This window comes from Squalius cephalus (genome assembly GCF_949319135.1).
Source record: "Squalius cephalus genome assembly, chromosome: 19".
NCBI classification, from domain to species: domain Eukaryota; kingdom Metazoa; phylum Chordata; class Actinopteri; order Cypriniformes; family Leuciscidae; genus Squalius; species Squalius cephalus.
The window spans coordinates 28,841,630-28,858,405 of NC_137140.1; the positions used below are offsets into that span (position 1 = coordinate 28,841,630).

Genomic DNA, 16,776 nt, shown 5'->3' on the forward strand with positions numbered 1-16,776 from the left:
CATAAGCTACGGCTGTCAAAAGAGGGCTTGACTTTCGATCTATTTGGATGATTTTAGTTGAATTCAGTTTGAAGGCACAGTTATATTGGATGCTCAACAGATGACTTCCTTTGAAACAGAACTTCACTGTGAATTCAGAAATCACATGCTCAAGTTTTGTCCATATACAGTGTCTCAGTCTGATTTTGTAAAAGACAATAAATGTATATTTTTGGATGAAAATGTTTATTTTTTTAATAATATCATAATTACACATTACATTAATTAAAAAAGTTGGGCATTAAATAATGAATTTTATATAACAATAGACAGAAAAGTGAAAAATAATAATAGTTTGGTCTTGATTCATGTTCATGTCCTCTCAGGCTTCCTGAGACTTCTTTTCTCTCTGCCTGCGTAACTTAACGAAGGCCTGAGCTTCTTTATCACCCTTCCTGGCTTCAAGTAACCTCAAAGTATTTTCACCTGCAAAAACAGAGATGACACAAGAGCATATTGAATCGCTACATGAGACATATAACATGCTTGAAGGGGGGAAAAAAGTACATTTTGTGTACTATATCATTCCGATCTCATTTTATTTTAAACGGGGTGCATGTAGGTGACGTACTGTTGGGTTTGGGGTGCATCAAAGGTAGGCGTATCTGTGCTGGCTCTGGATTGTGGGGTCCGCCTCCGACTCCTGGCACTGCCTTAAGAGACAGAAACGCCTCTCCTTCGAAGTCATCGCTCCTCAAAGTGTCATGGTCCAGCACTGTCACCAGCAGACATGCTCCTGGAGACTGGCACTTCTCTAATGTAACAGCACTGTTACCCCCAGAGGACAGAAACCACGTTACAACCATAAAACGGCAATAGCAATTATACTTGGATCCTCTAAAGCAGGGGTTCTCAACTCTGGCCCTTGAGGTCCACTTTCCTGCAGAATTTAGCTTCAACCCTGATCTAACTCACATGCCTGTAACTTTCTAGTAATGCTGAAGACCTTGACTAGCTTGTTCAGGGCTGGAGAAAAGCTCTGCAGGAAAGTGGACCTCGACTGCCAGAGTCAAGAACCCCTGCTCTAAAGACACCCACATCTCTATTCAATTTATCAGTTTGTATTTGTTCTTTCTCTTTGTCACCCTCTACTAATGTTGTTAGGATGTGCAACAAACTAATGAGTTAAATGATTGGGCTAATGAGTGAACACGGGTGATACAGGTTACTGAAAGGCTTTTATAAAGAGCCTAAGGGGCCATTTTCAACTAAAAAAGGTCCGTTTTTATGCGTTTTGGCCGTTCATTTATACAACTACGATGTTTTGGGGGCCAGAAAACAAGGTGAGACCGTTATTGTCTCCGTCTAAACTACAAAAATGTGAATTTGTGAAAACGTTGGCGTCATGCGTATTATGTGTTAAGTCTATAGGTATGTAGTTTCTCTTAACAAAGTAACATCGCTTACTACTGGCCTGGCATACGTAGTACTGCGTTTTTTGTCATTTTCATGAATCCGTGTGAACGGGGATCATTTGGACAACCTTGTCTATACGAAAAAAAAAAAAAACGCAATGGAAAAACTTTACCATTTTTAGTACATTCTTGTTTTGTAAACACCCTAAATTTGGGGCTTTTACTAAAAGAGAGCTTGAAAGTGTGTGTGGCATAGTTATCAGCATCTCCCTCGCTATATAATAAAATAAAATAAAATTTAGATGATCATTCCATCACAAATGAACCTCTCAATGAGCATTGAACATTATAATTTTTTTCAAATAAATTTTAATCCTCTACATCTGTTTATCTTAATACCCAGCCAATGAGAAAAGAGGGAGTTTTGTATGACTTCAGATTCTAAAAGTGAACTGAATCCGTAAGGGTGTTTGTTGCCATGAGAGTGAGTGCTTCGTTTACATACAATTCAAAGGACTCTTCAAACAATGGGTTGAGATCACAGTTCTTGATTTTGGTGGATCGTGACTCTACTTCAGAGAACACGTGTCTTGGTTCTAGAGACAGCTGAACAAAAGGGTCACTGGAACCTGTAATGAACAAAACAATCCAGTTTTAAAGAATCAACAGGGATCAGAGGCACAAAATTCGTTCTGAGAAAAGCTGCAGCATCATTAATGTGCCGATGCCACTTCTGAAATGTATCTAATGCAATGACGTTCAGATATTTTTAAAGGGATAGTTCACCCAAAAATGAAAATTCTGTCATCATTTATTCACCCTCAAGTTGTTTCAAACCTGAATGAATTTATTTCTTCTGAACACAAACGATATTTTTAAGAATGTGGGTAATAAAAACTTCCATAGAAGTCAATGGGGCCCATCAACTGTTTGGTTACAGACATTCTTCAAAGTATCTTCCTTTGTGTTCCACAGAAGACCTACTGGCTCATGATTCATCAGATTTCCACATTCTTTTAGATTAGAAAGCATAGTATAAAAGGAGAGCGTTTGTCTTCTCACCATTTGAGTCGAGAGGAATTAGATTGACAGCGTTGAGAACCTCTACATGCAGTTTCTCCTCCGAGCGTTTGTACGAGGTGATGAGAGTGACGGCTCCGTATTTCTCTCCATTAAACACTTTCTGTAAGAAATGTAAACAAATCCATGTCAGGAACACTGCTGGATCTTATGGGTAATTTCATACTCTGATCTCACCTGTTCCCACACATTCCTCTCGAAGAACTTCTCTATCAGCTGATTAGAGCTTAAAGAGTTTTGTGTCAGGTTTACCCGCAACGCCTGAGGAAAAATAATCATGGATACACAATCGTTCAAAAGCTTGGTGTTGGTAAGATTTTTTTCTTTTTTTGAAAGAAGTCTCTTATGCTCACCATGGCTGCATTTATTTGATCAAAAATAGTCAAATCAGTCATATTGTGAAATAAGTGTTTTCTATTTGAATATATTTAAAAATTTAATTAATTCCTGTTATGGCAAATCTGAATATTCAGCATCATTACTCCAGTCTTCAATGTCTCATGATCCTTCAGAAATCGTTCTAATATACTGATATACTGATAATATACAGAGCTTTTTTATCACCAATGTTAAAAACAGTTGTTCTAAATAATATTTTAATGAACATTTGTCATTCTTTGATGATTAGAAAGTTCAAACAAACAGCATTTATTTGAAATAGAAATCTTTTGTAAAATCATAAATGTCTTTACTGTTACTTTTGATCAAAGTAATGCATTTTTGCTGAACGAAAGTATTAAAACCACTTTTGAGCAGAAGTATACATATTTGAAAGGGAACAAACAGATATAAAAACAAGAGCATAAAACAATAAAACTGACCTTATATTCCTCAGTATGTAGTGTTTCATTAGGTAGTCCATTCCCTTCAGCATAAAAACACTGTTCTAAACACTGACAAAACAAACACATAAAACTAGATTTTTGCATTTCTGAAGAAAATAGGAGAAGTGATTTATCTATGCAAAACTTTCCACCGTGCAAAGAGGTTACTAAGGCGTTCTGAGTATTTTTAATGTATTAATATGTGGTTCTGGGTAGAAAATTGTAATTCTGACAGTTTAGAAACAAACCAAACGCTTTGAAGTAGCAAAACGAGTGACATGCTAGAGTGTAATATTTAGGGTTAGACTGAAAGGCTGAACTAACCTGCAGTGTGTACAGTAATCTCTGAAAGTAAACCAGGTGACTGTCCTCTAGCTGAGACATCTGATGCAGAATCTTAACTGAGTTCATCCACAATGGCATAAGAAGACTGAAAGAGACAATTAAAACCTATCAAGAAGGCTAAAATATACAGATATAGTCACGCTGAAGAAAAAAAAAAGTTAAGATACCTGTTAAAATTCTCCTGAACCAAATTCTCATTCATATACTGCAACTCTTTTTCCAGATATTTCATTAAAGGAACCACAGCCTGAAAATAGAGATTTAAATACTCAGTATTGCAGTGGATTCGAAAAAAAGTCATTTTAAACCTCTAGCTGATAAAACTCAAAAACAAATGCCTTACTTCCTCTGTATCTCTGGAGGGAAGCCTTTGACGCGAAGCCATGTTGCGAACATGTGTCTCAATGTCTGTCTTTAACTAAAAAGAGTGACAACAAACATGATAAAATGTGTTCTGGTTGTTTTGTGAAAGCATCACTGAGCACTCTCTTATTCTTATAGAAAAACTGGCATGTTAATCTTACTCTGAGGAAAGTGGCTTATTCCCATCTAACAGGGAATGTTCTAGCTAACGCTGTGGCAAGGTTCATTCAAAGTTATGAACAAACATTCTTCCAGTAACATTGATAATACATGTGTTCAAAGTTATCTGGTCTTTAATAATGTTCTCAAAAAGACCATACATCATTCATGGAACGTTTATAACACTACTTGTTGCTCTGTTCAACAATAGCCATGTTATGAAAAATGTCTGCAAGCTATGAGAACCTTTCAGATCAGGCTGATTTTTATGATTTAGAGCAGGTTATTCCCATCATACTTTGACAACAGTACTATAGACAGTATTGGGGAAATTTACTTTTAAAAGTAATGTGGTACAATATTGCATTACTCCCTAAAAGTAACTAATTGTATTACTTAGTTCATTTTTTATGGAAAGTAATGGGCTATATTACTTTTTCTCACTTGGGCTGGTCTTGCTTGTTTTTTTTTTTTATAACAAAAAAGTTCTATTTTTGGTCCTATTTTCACACCAAGAGTGAAATAAAAAGCCTCAGGCTGAAGGAAATGTAAATTCACGCCTGTACAGTGGAGGGCGCAGCTCAAACAAACAAAAGTTCAACACTTCAACAAAAAAAGTCCTTTTAGCTTATTAGTATGGTTGAATTGAATCCTCAAAGGTAAGCAGCAAAGACATTGGTCTATAAAGTGATATTAAATACATAAAGTATATTTGTGCTATTCAACATATTTAATTATTGGAGATTTGTGTAATATTCAGAGTTTGCATTTCACTGTTTTTATTCATTTTGAGGAATACTGAATCTGTTTTTGTGCAAGTGAGATGAGTAACTGCCTGCTGACATTTAGTCAAGAACTACAATAACGCCTCTGCCCTTACTCACAATTTCACTCAACATGGGGAGCTTTCAGTCAATAAATGGGAAAACAAAGTCACTTGTGTTACTTATTTGAAAATGCTACTCATATATTTAGTTGTAAATTCAAAATTATGATTTTACTCGTTACTTAAAAAAGTAATCTGATTACGTAACTCGCGTTACTTGTAATGCGTTACACCCAACACTGAGTATAGATGCCAGTTTGGAGACACAGATTGTACTCTCAATAGTAAAATTTATATAAAACTATGAAATTGCAAATGAAATAATCTCTCATCTGATGCCATTGATAATGTAATCGCAGTTCTGATACCTTCTTCCCGAGCGTGTCGACTGCAGAACGGATCTCTCGGTTCAGGAGGGACTGTGTGTGTTGCAGCTGTGATGGGAGTGTATTCTGGAACTGAGTTTCTCCAATCACGTTTTGCGTGCGTTCCCGGAGCCCTGCCCAGTTTAGCCGCTGTGGCAGACATGTTAGAACGGTGTGCAGATGCTCTAGATCGTTCACGACCACGCACAGCTAAACCATGAGGAGATATAATTATCACCAAATGCAGATAATCATAAAAATCAAGCTAAAACACCATGCAAAATTAAAGAACATACATCACATGAAAGACTCTATAAGAAAAACAAGATGTTAATACAAATTATTATATAAACCAGACAGAATATGCTACATATCAGCTAACAACCAGATATAGAACAAATAAGTAATTGTCCATGGACATCTGAAAGAAATCTAAAAGAATGACATCTATATCACTATTCATATATGTTTTCTAAACATAATCATGTGCTTTTTATTTTATTTTATATTATTTTAAGTGAAAGTGAAGGTAATCCAGATATCAAAATATTTGCATGCAAATTACTAATCAAAAAAAGGGTACATTCAAGGAAGTAAATATCAACATCACAAAAATTCCGTACTGGCTTAGCAAGAAAAACAAAGAAGTCTTTGTTTCGAATCGGGGTGTCAATATGTCTGTGAAACATAGGGCTGTGAATAGGGCTCATGGTTTCTAACCACTATCCATAGACAGAAACATTTAGATTAGGATTTTGAGCAGCAAGTACAGTGAATATGAGAGACATCATCATTATTATCATCATCATCTCACCATTTTTATAGCACTGTCTCGATCCGAGTTCACAGAGAGCTCCTTCACTCGAGCCTTCAGCATCTGACAGTAAGTTGATGAAATCTTACACACATCCTGTAACACACAATGCACACAAATTAAGAGAGAGCTATTTGGTCACACTGTAAAATGCACATCCACTGTATCCCACAGTTCAATGAAATGCATGTGTGTACCTCTGTGAGTTTGACCATAAGCATGAAGGCCTCCTCCGGGTCAGGCCAGCTCAACTGTTCCCAGAGCTGAGCAACAGGATGCAAACATGCTGCAATGTCCACTGCAGAAGAGCTGTGCTTGATGGGAACTGCTCCAGTCTGCAGTGGCTGCAACTACAAGAGAGACACAGAGAGACACGGTGTGAGTATGTACCTTCAGCTTCATGTCAACATGTTAAACTTATCACGGCATTTACATTTTTTGCTTAATGTGAATTAATAAGAACGATAAAACAGTTTTTACCTGATCCACTTGCACAGCCTTTTCCACCCTCGCCATTGTGGTGCTAAAGGCTTTGTTTAACCAATATGGAAGAGCATCTCTGAAGTCCTCATGGAAACTTGTGAGCTGCAGTAACTTCCCTCTATAAGAGAAATCAATACTTCATGTTTGTGATAAAGACAGCAAATACCCCAGCCATTTTTAGGACTTTAGCTAACGTTGTGGTAAGGTTCTCTCAAGGTTATGAACAAAATGCATTTCGATTAAATATTAACAGTGGCAAACATCTGACCTTTTTTGTAAGAAGGCTTTGTCTTTGTGGATGGCTTGCAAAGTGAGATAGACAGGAAACAGGCTGTTTGCCAGCGGCTGATCCATTTGATTCTCCAACTGAGAGAGTGTATCTCGCAACTCATCAGCCAGCTGTTCACACACACACAACAGTTAAGGGACAACCAATAATCTACAGACCATACAAAAAGTCTAACCAGAGAAGAAATGCAGAGTAGTTTTTTTATGTATATTTCTTGATCCTCACCAGAGAGTCCAGTTTTTGGTAAACCACAGTGAAAACATCCAACTGCACAGCACTGGAAACAGAGTATTTTATTACAAAGACTACTAAAGACTACTTGTCAGTGATGTGATGGACAAGAATGGCTATCAAATTAACTGACCATTGTTTAAGTGGCACAAAAATTGCCAAAAAACAAGTTTAAGAATGGTGAAGATTAGGCTTAATATAGTATGCAAATATATCCAACGAGCAGCAGATATATTCAGCACCGACATCCTGAAGAAATGCAATGGTTGGGAGTTAATGAGCTGACTAAATTACAACAGAAAACGACCTTATAAATTATAGTATATCTACAGTTCATTATTCTTACCTGACAAACACCTTATTCCAGACATCTTTACTGAGTCGAATGTCTTCTTGCACTTCTCCAATCAACCGAGAGAGGGCGCTGACCTTCTCCAACAGATCCTGTCAAAGAGCAATTATCATGAACCTAAACTCACACAAAATTATTGGAATAATAGCCTAAGTTTTCTATATACATCTAGAATGAATGTCAATAATCTGCATGGTTTCTCACCTTGGTCATGGGCTGATGTAAACCTTTTTTGATGTTAAACCACTCTACGGTGCCATTCTGGGAGAAAAGGAACATGCTTTTAGGTGACTAAGACTTTTAAAAGGTTTTAAATAAATAACCATTATTTAAAAATATAGCGATTAAAATATTTAATATTTTAATATTGAATTGAGTCATACATATAAAGTCTCAAAACTGGCCTGTTTGTTCTCATTAACATTATTTTGGACAGGTGTGCAAAACGTATTTTATTGTGATGTAACATGTAAGATCTATATATTGAAAATATAAAATAAACTCACAACAACAGCATCTGTGACCTCAACGTGCAAGTCAAATTGAGCAGGATTGAGCTTCTGAAATGCTCGGGTCTTACAAATCTGGACAAGAACTCTATATAAACACAAAACATAAATATACTTTATGAGAGTTCTGCATACAAACAATATAGACAGAAACAAATTATCCATGGTTAACTTATGTTATGTAAGTCTGTGTGTGTTACCTGAGCAGTGTATGTAGCCGTGGTGTTGTTTTAGGGGTTGGAGCATAGATGTCCCTGTATTTGGACACTAAGCAGAGCCCATACTGCAGAAACCCATGCAGAGAGTCACCTAACTCCTGTTTCTGTTAGCAAACAAACAAAACACTAAACTTGGTAAAGGTTATCTTGATTATCCAAATTATCTGGCAAAAAAAAAAAAAGGCAAAATGCACTGGAAAAACTAAAAATGGTAAATTAACTGGTTTTATTCAAGACAAAAATATCTGAACTACAATATGAGCCCACAATATAATCAGTTATTATTTGTTTGTTCTCTCTTGTTTTCCTGATTTCTTGCCAGTCCATATATATATATATATATATATATATATATATATATATATATATATATATATATACTTTCTTGCGACAGCAAAGACAGCTCGACTTTACCACAACATGACGCTTGGATTTGATGATATGAGATCATTTGAAAACACTGATGATTTATGTGATAAACTGTGAACACATCATGTGACACTGTTGCAACATTCCTGCTTGTGCTGCAGCGTAGAAAGTACTTTCTAATTCTGTACATCAACACCCACTCTGAAATCTGTATGTGTCAACTTTCATATCACATAGGCTAAAAAACTGCACAAGAATCACCAACCTGCTGGTAGGGGAGTTCCTGTTGGCACCAGTGATACTCTATACTGGTTAGCTGCTGGAAAAGCACGGTTGAGTCCACCTCCAGGTTTTGGTAAAGTTTGCTGTATGCTACCCACTTCCTGTTTAACCCCACAAACAACCCACACAAATGCAAAATATATTTAAAACAGTCAGCATGTGCTCCATTCATTACATTTAAACTGCTCACTAACACCGTTGAGTTCAGATATGTTAAGCGTGATATATGACAAGTTCTTACGCCAAGTCTTGGAGGAAAGGTGAAATGTCATTCTGGTTGGCATAGTACTCGAGCAGGGCCGTCCCCTCCCCACACAACTCTCCCTTCCACGGGTTACTGTCCTGAGGGGTGAGAGCAGAGTAGGAATGAAGGAGAGAGAGAGAGAGATGCAGAAAATATTATGAAAAGAATAGCTTAGTTTCAACTTTACAGTATATAAGCAGTATTAGTGCAGCAGGAAGTGTTGTTGAAGCTTACATAAACAGTGGCCGTTGATGAAGATATTTCATCATTTTTCAGAGAAGCTTTCATAAATTCTCTGTTAAAGATTACAGTACCTGTTGTTTAGAGATATGAGCTTGAACAAATTGTTGCAGGATGCCACAGTAGTTCACATAAGGACTCCGTCCAGCACTCAGGTTCTCATCTCTCTGCCAATCATAATTCAACCATCAGATTCAACAATCAAGTAAATAAACTATATATGAAGTGTACTAGTGTATGCAATGTTCATCTCTGGTTTAGCTTTATTTTTGGTCTCTATTTCAAAGGAGTCAAGAAAGAACAATCTAGAAATAGTCTTTCTTACGCTTTTATCCAATTGTCTCTTACAACTTTGCCACTTTGTTTGTCATTCACTTTGGATAACATACCACACATCACTGTTATTTCAGTATTTATATACTATTATAGTTTTTTTTTCACATTTTAAATTAATATTTGTATTTATTTTTATATTTTCAGCATTCATTTTAATTTTAATTTATACTTTGTTATATGCTTTTGTCATTTTTATTATTTCTTTCTAAATATTACTTTTTAGATTTAATTTATTTTTATTCCAGTTTTAGTGCTTATTTATTTCCAGTTAGTCATTTTAGTGCTTCAACTCAAATTTATTTAAGTTTTTTGCCAAGGCAACATTTCTACATCATCTCTTATTTATATTATATTTTAGTTTTATTTCGATTAACAATGTTTTTTTAACAGTTCTGGTTTTATTTTAGTTAATGATAATAACCGTGCCATAAATAATCATGCATGCATATTTAGGTTCAGTTCTCAAACATTACAAGATGAATTGAAAATAAGGCCACATGCTGTGGTCATTCACACAGTTCCACTTCACTTTAAAAAACAAACAAACTTCCATTCAAATGACACTTCTTAAAAAAAGTACTTGCAACACAGTGGAAGATCCTTTTTGTGATCTTTACCAGTTAACCAAACAAAAAGCACAGTTTTAAGTACTGGACAACATTATGACCAGCTGATTCACACAGGAGAAAAAGCCTTCACCTCTTTATGAATGAATTTAAGCTGAAGATGACACTGTCCTCTGTCTGGGTATGTCTCTGTTCGGGGCTCCAGGTTATACCATGTGTCCTCTGTACAATGCAGGTCCTGCCCACAACACACACACATACAGTAAAGCACATGCCATGCAACAGAAATATGAGAGAATGAGATTTCCGTGTACTTTATATTGTAATAATAATATCATATTATATATACATTTATTTAAATATTGCATAAACAATATTTGTGTCTGATATAGGACAGGGCTTGATACAGGTCTGATATGTTGAAAATCATAATAATCCAGTGTGATGCAGAATACCTTCAGTTTTAGAACAATATACCCCAAAAAATCATCCTGGCCTTTCTCTTTTTTTGCATCTTTTAGCATCCTGTGAAGAGACAAATGAACACTCAGCATTAAATTAAATGCCAGCACTATTTGGAAAATTGTTACTTTCATTTTAAATTATTTATTTAAATTTGTAAAAGCTAATTCTAAAGCCTTAAATGTTTCAAACCTTTTAAGTCCATGGATGTTTGTGCGAAACTCATCAAATTTTTGCACCAGTGACACCTCCTCATCTTTGTCCCTTTAAAACAAACATTTCTGAGGTTTAGAATTCAAATATACTAAAAACATATCCAGTACAATCCAATCAGTATTTCAAAAAATCGCTTCACTCACCACATCTCGATGTGGAAATTGGCATTTGAGATGTCTTCAAACTCTCTGTAAAAGAGGAGCAAGCGTTGAGACAAAACGATCCATCAACAGCCGGTCGAATACTTTCTATAAAAGTTTTGCGTACTCACAGTTTGAAGGTCTCATTCCAGATGGGGTTGAGAGTCTGTTTCTTTATGGTTGTCTCCAACACCTGCCCCTTCGCTGAATCCCGCACTACTGCTTTCTGAGGTTTATTGGATGATCCAGCTCCATGAGAATCCTTGTCTTCATGTAGGATCGACAGCAGGCAGTACGGATCACTGAATCCTGTTATCAAAAATGCACATGTAAGAGGTTGTCTGGATATTAGTTATTTTAAAAATGTCTGAAAATCCAATGAGGTTTTGTATGTTTATTATACTATACTGTAAAATTAACAACCCTCGTTTAATAAAATGCAGATCAAATCATACCACTAATGTCCTTCCCCAGAATCCCCTTAGCTTGTTTCACTGTAACCACGAGGCAGTAGATCGGGACCTAGTCGTGGAGAAATTTACATAATAAAAAAACAAACTAAAAAAAACATCACTGGTATGCGGTAAGAGGCAAGTTTTTCTTGCGATCTTGTTGCCTGTCAAGTTTGCAGATGAGACCACATTCTTACTTTCCTGGGGTCTTGATCAGTAATGACCAGCTGACCGTACATTATGCCTTATAGATTACACATACAGTATGTGACACAGGAGATTATATAATAATTTTATGTTAAATTTTGGACATTATTCTTACCAACGAGCTCTGGACTTTTTCACTCAAGGTTTTATGCTCTGCCTCTGTCATGGAGAATGCCTGTCAGAGAATGAATATTTAAGACACAATTATTAAAAAATACTAAATGCAATACTTTAACAACTACAAGACTATAAAAAAATAATAATAATCCAGAAGTGTGTGTTGTATTACCTCTCTGATATAGTCTTGAAACTGCTTGGCACTGTATCGCTCTTTTGTGTGTGGTCTTCCTAAACTATGATTGATTGTGTACAGAAGTTCCTTATACAGCGGTTTGAGCTACAGGGACAATAATAGAAATTATTTCACAATGCTCACAGGAAAATACTTGAAGTTATCTGACTCTGACGAATCATTACCTCCTTCTCTTTATGTCTCTTTTCACCCTCCTCTGGGTTCTCTGAGTCTTTGAAATCCTTGGAGATATAGCAAATACAATAATTGGTTTAAATAATAAAATGTCCTATTCACTGCTGGGTAGTAACTGATTACATGTAATCAGATTCCAAACATTAAGTACTTGTAATTATATAATATGTTAAAATACTTGTAATCAGATTACAGTTACTTTTTTATTGATTACATGATTACATGTTATTCTCACAATGGCAGTAAATTATTCATAATTCATTGATTCTCCATACTACAAGCAGATAAACAAATAAAATGTTTTTAAAAATCGTTTTTTAGCAAGTGTTCATTTTAATTTTACATTTTGATGATTTAATTACTTAATGGCTTTTCATTAAACTCATGAACCCCCTGCAGTTCCATCTCAAACCCCAGCCTGGGAAACCCTGATGTAATGTAATATTAAATACACTTCATGTTATTGATAACAAAGAATGAAATATATATATAATGTGTATCAATATGGTACAACAAGACTATTCAAATCAATGTGATAAACGAGTTAGGTCAAAGGTCATCTAAAAGTAATCAAAAAGTAGTCTGATTATGTCACCATAAAGGTGTAATGTAATGGATTACATTACTAACTACAATTTTTGTCTTGTAATTTGGAATCAGTAACAGACTGCAATTTGTAAGTAATCTACCCAGCACTGCTCCTACTTTTGAAAATATAAGTGGCATCAATACAGTTTTAAAATCCCTTAAAAAAAAGGTTTATGATAGATTACAGAAGGAATAATTCCTTACCTTTCTGTTTAGTTTTCTGGTCATGCCAATTCTCCGCGCAGGGGAGGACTGAAAGGGGAACAAGAGTTTCAATTAAATTCAATAAGAAAGAAAGAAAGAAAGAAAGAAAGAAAGAAAGAAAGAAAGAAAGAAAGAAAGAAAGAAAGAAAGAAAGAAAGAACTCATACAATACCTGTCTCGGTCGGATCCGAGTGGACCCTGCACTTTCATTGTGGGACTACAGATAGAAAGATATAAAACAAAGAAAGTAATTGATAATAAATGTACAAAAGCATTGTCAAAAATAATACAGAAACAACATCCAAATACAGTACTTCTGTGTACTTCTTACAGTACTACGGCACAGTGGTTAGCACTGTCGCCTCTCAGCAAGAAGGTCGAGTCCCGGCTGAGCCAGGAGGCCTTTCTGTGTGAAGTTTGCATGCCCACAATCCAAAAACATGCAGTATAGGTGAATCGGAGATGTTAAATCGTCCGTAAGTGTAAATGTGTGTGTGAACACCAAGCCCGCATGAAACGGGAAGGATTGGGGAAAGACCTGGTGTCCGACCCGGAAAAAAATCATCACCAAGAAAACTCATGACCCTTAGAATCACCAAGAGTCAAATACGACTGATATGGGAATGAATGAATTCAAACACAAGTCTTTATTCATAGAGACTGTGATCATGACATAATTATTACATCATATGTTTGTCTGTTACTAATTATTCCAAGATATAAAATCACATATATAAGTTCACATAAACCCTTATGTGATAAATTATCAAGTGCCAGGCTCTACACGGAAAATTCCTATGCAAATATGTGATATTGGCATGTCGTCTCTGCTGTGCTCTGTACTTCCTTATTATTAGCAATAAGGAGACCTCATGACAGATGACAGTGACCCGCAATCATGGGTTTTTCTGTGACAGAACACATTTCTAGTGTGTAGCGAGTAAACGCCTTAACTAAAAAAAGAAAAATACAGGAACAAATGTGTGACCCTGGAAAAGGAACCAGTGGTTGTGGCCATTAACTGTGATATTGAGAATACATTGTTTATATATAAATATATATATATATATATTCCAGCAACATGTCCCCAATACCAGCAATCCCCATAAGGAAAACAGCTTATAAATCAATAAATCATACTAAGTGATGCTTCTTTTAAAATCTAAAAATGCAGAAAGTTTTCTGTGATGGGCTTAGGGTTACAGGATAAAATATACAGTTTGTACAGTATAAAAATCATTATGTCTATGGAATGTCCCCATAAAACATGGAAACCCAACATATGTGTGTGTGTGTGTGTGTGTGTTTTAACATCAAGAGTTTAGGTTAAAATGTACCATTTTTAATCACCTTTTGTCATTTTTGCAGTTAATAACTGCTCAAAATAGTCCTGTAGTGTGATCAATTATTTTGCAGAAATACAAATATTATCACTCAATTAAATGAGGTCAGCAAAACTGTACGATACTTATAAAAGTATTATTAAAAAGGTTACATTCGTTTTAAAATAAAGCACTGTGGGACACTGCTGTCACTGTTTGGCATGTCAACTAATAATGTCATACTTAAGATGTGAGAATGCAACATATCGAGCTTTACGCTCAAAATAATTTATGAAGACCGTTTTGACACACCCCACCCATCCCCCATAAAATAAAAATAAAAATAAATAAAAGATTTTTAAATAGCCATGCATTTTACTAACCTCTTTAGGAGGAAGAAGTAGATTTTCCCCCTGTGTGGATGCCCCATCTTGGACTGGTACCATATTTTACGGCTGTTTTTGACCTACACTCCTTTACATGAGATGCACCTCACCCGATTATTCAGATCTCTGAAACACAAGCAATGTAATAAGGTGAAGGATGCCGACAGCTTTTCTTAAGTGCTCTATCAAAGAGTCAGACGCTTAAATGGACACAAGTGTTGAGTCTTCACAAACGTCTCATGTTTAGGAGCGCAGTGTTTCGTTTAGGGTGCGGAAGTTGCCGTTTCCTGTTAAAGGTCGGACCTGCAACTGAACTGTTTCTTCATACAGCAGAAACTGCTACCACGTCGTCTCCTCTTGTTGTTCTGTCACTCCATCTTCCTTCCTCTCTCACCATGCACATCTCTATCCCACTCACTCTTCATCTTTACATATTTAGTCTCTATTTAAACCACCACAGTGCAGTTAAAACAGGATGCTCTGCTCTCATATTTTCCATGGTTTGACATTCTGTAGTGTCACCCGTCTGTAGCTGCAGCACACTAACTTCGCACCATTTGACGTGAATGGCCCTTGCATCGTGTGATCCGTTCTGGTGAATATTAGCAGATAACATTCAGTAGTATTGGAGAACACCACTGATTTGCATTAGGAGAGGAAAAAGCTTTAGACCGCAAAGGAACAACGGTGTCGAATCTAACATGTACCAAACTCTCTGTTGGGAAGAATCAGTGGGAGAATGTGTTTTTCAAAATAAAGACAGTGCTCATTCATCTGAGCATATCATGACTAGACTATATGTAGATTTACATCCTAAAAGCAAATGCAAATTAAAGGGAAGAAAAGGGAAAAAGAAGCATTTTTTTCTTTCCGTAAATCATGGTCCAAGTTCTTTCAGTCTCTACTGAAATAACTGGCAACAACAAAAAGAAAGTTTAAAACAAAAACCATCTGCATTATCTACACTAAAGGGAACAAATGCTTTACTGTTTCCAAGGGAGACATAATTGCATAAATTTGTTTTGTTAAGCATAATTTTGCATACAGATAACACGCTATTTCAGTTAGGCTCAATTATCTGCAGGACAAATTGTGATGTTAGTGTTTAGAAACTATTAGTCACTCATATTATTTATTGATTCTACCAACACATAATTTCAAATTGCATTTGGGAAAATACCACAAAAACACATTGTCCCTTCCTTCATTTACAGTTGTAAATCTCCAATATAATATAATAACATAATATAACATAACATAACATAATATAATATAATATAATATAATATAATAAAATATAATATAATATAATATAATATAATATAATATAATATAATATAATATAATATAATATAATATAATATAATATAATAATCTCACTTACTTCCACAGTGGTTGTAGATTGCAATGCGGTGTGAAGAGTTATAGCGGCATCATGTGGTCATTATGAAGAACTTCTGCTGTTGAGAAAGATGCGATGTTGTACCCTGGACAACACGATACAAAGCACAAACAAAGTTAAAGATAAAACCAGGCGTAAAAGTTTGACAGTTTATTTATTCATACATTTGATTTAAAATAATCTAAGTAAACGCTAAAGCAAAACTATGTATATTTTTATTTATATTTCATGTTTATCTCTCCATCCTGAATGTGTGGTACAGTAGTAGTAGTATGTTTTGCATGAACTATATTGCGTGTTGCAGTCGTACTGAAATTCATATTGCATGTTGTCTTGTTCATTGTGTTGGATGTTTGGACCAATTCAGTATATATTATATATTCCTGATTGAATTGAATTGAAATTAAATTGTAAATGTAAATGTGGAGTCACTAGAAAGGTATTGACCCATTAAAAGTATGCGCCGCTGGTGTAGTGGTATCATGCAAGATTCCCATTCTTGCGACCCGGGTTCGATTCCCGGGCGGCGCACAATTTATTAATACTCGAATTAATTCACAAATATTACTAGATAACGTCCCATTTATTATCTATAATATTAAAGAGTCTCTTGATAATGTG

The 16,776-nt window shown here is 35.5% G+C and overlaps 1 protein-coding gene across 1 annotated transcript; it reads right to left on the reverse strand.

Moving 5' to 3' along the window:
- Positions 1 to 16: 16 nt before the first annotated feature.
- Positions 17 to 16,215, reverse strand: unc13d (unc-13 homolog D (C. elegans)). The gene is made up of 35 exons (XM_079851307.1): positions 16,138 to 16,215; positions 14,751 to 14,879; positions 13,218 to 13,262; positions 13,046 to 13,093; positions 12,244 to 12,300; positions 12,056 to 12,163; positions 11,882 to 11,941; positions 11,563 to 11,629; positions 11,239 to 11,416; positions 11,111 to 11,155; positions 10,944 to 11,015; positions 10,745 to 10,814; positions 10,423 to 10,527; positions 9,462 to 9,554; positions 9,145 to 9,245; positions 8,887 to 9,004; positions 8,235 to 8,356; positions 8,032 to 8,122; positions 7,730 to 7,786; positions 7,520 to 7,617; positions 7,168 to 7,219; positions 6,922 to 7,052; positions 6,651 to 6,771; positions 6,368 to 6,520; positions 6,171 to 6,266; positions 5,360 to 5,566; positions 3,987 to 4,061; positions 3,811 to 3,890; positions 3,623 to 3,728; positions 3,296 to 3,367; positions 2,652 to 2,735; positions 2,457 to 2,577; positions 1,900 to 2,023; positions 611 to 807; positions 17 to 465 (listed from the first exon to the last, which is right to left on the reverse strand). The coding sequence occupies exons 2-35, from the start codon at positions 14,811 to 14,813 to the stop codon at positions 362 to 364; spliced, it is 3,321 nt and encodes a 1,106-aa protein (XP_079707433.1). The 5' UTR covers positions 14,814 to 14,879; positions 16,138 to 16,215; the 3' UTR covers positions 17 to 361.
- Between the last annotated feature and the right edge of the window lie 561 nt (positions 16,216 to 16,776).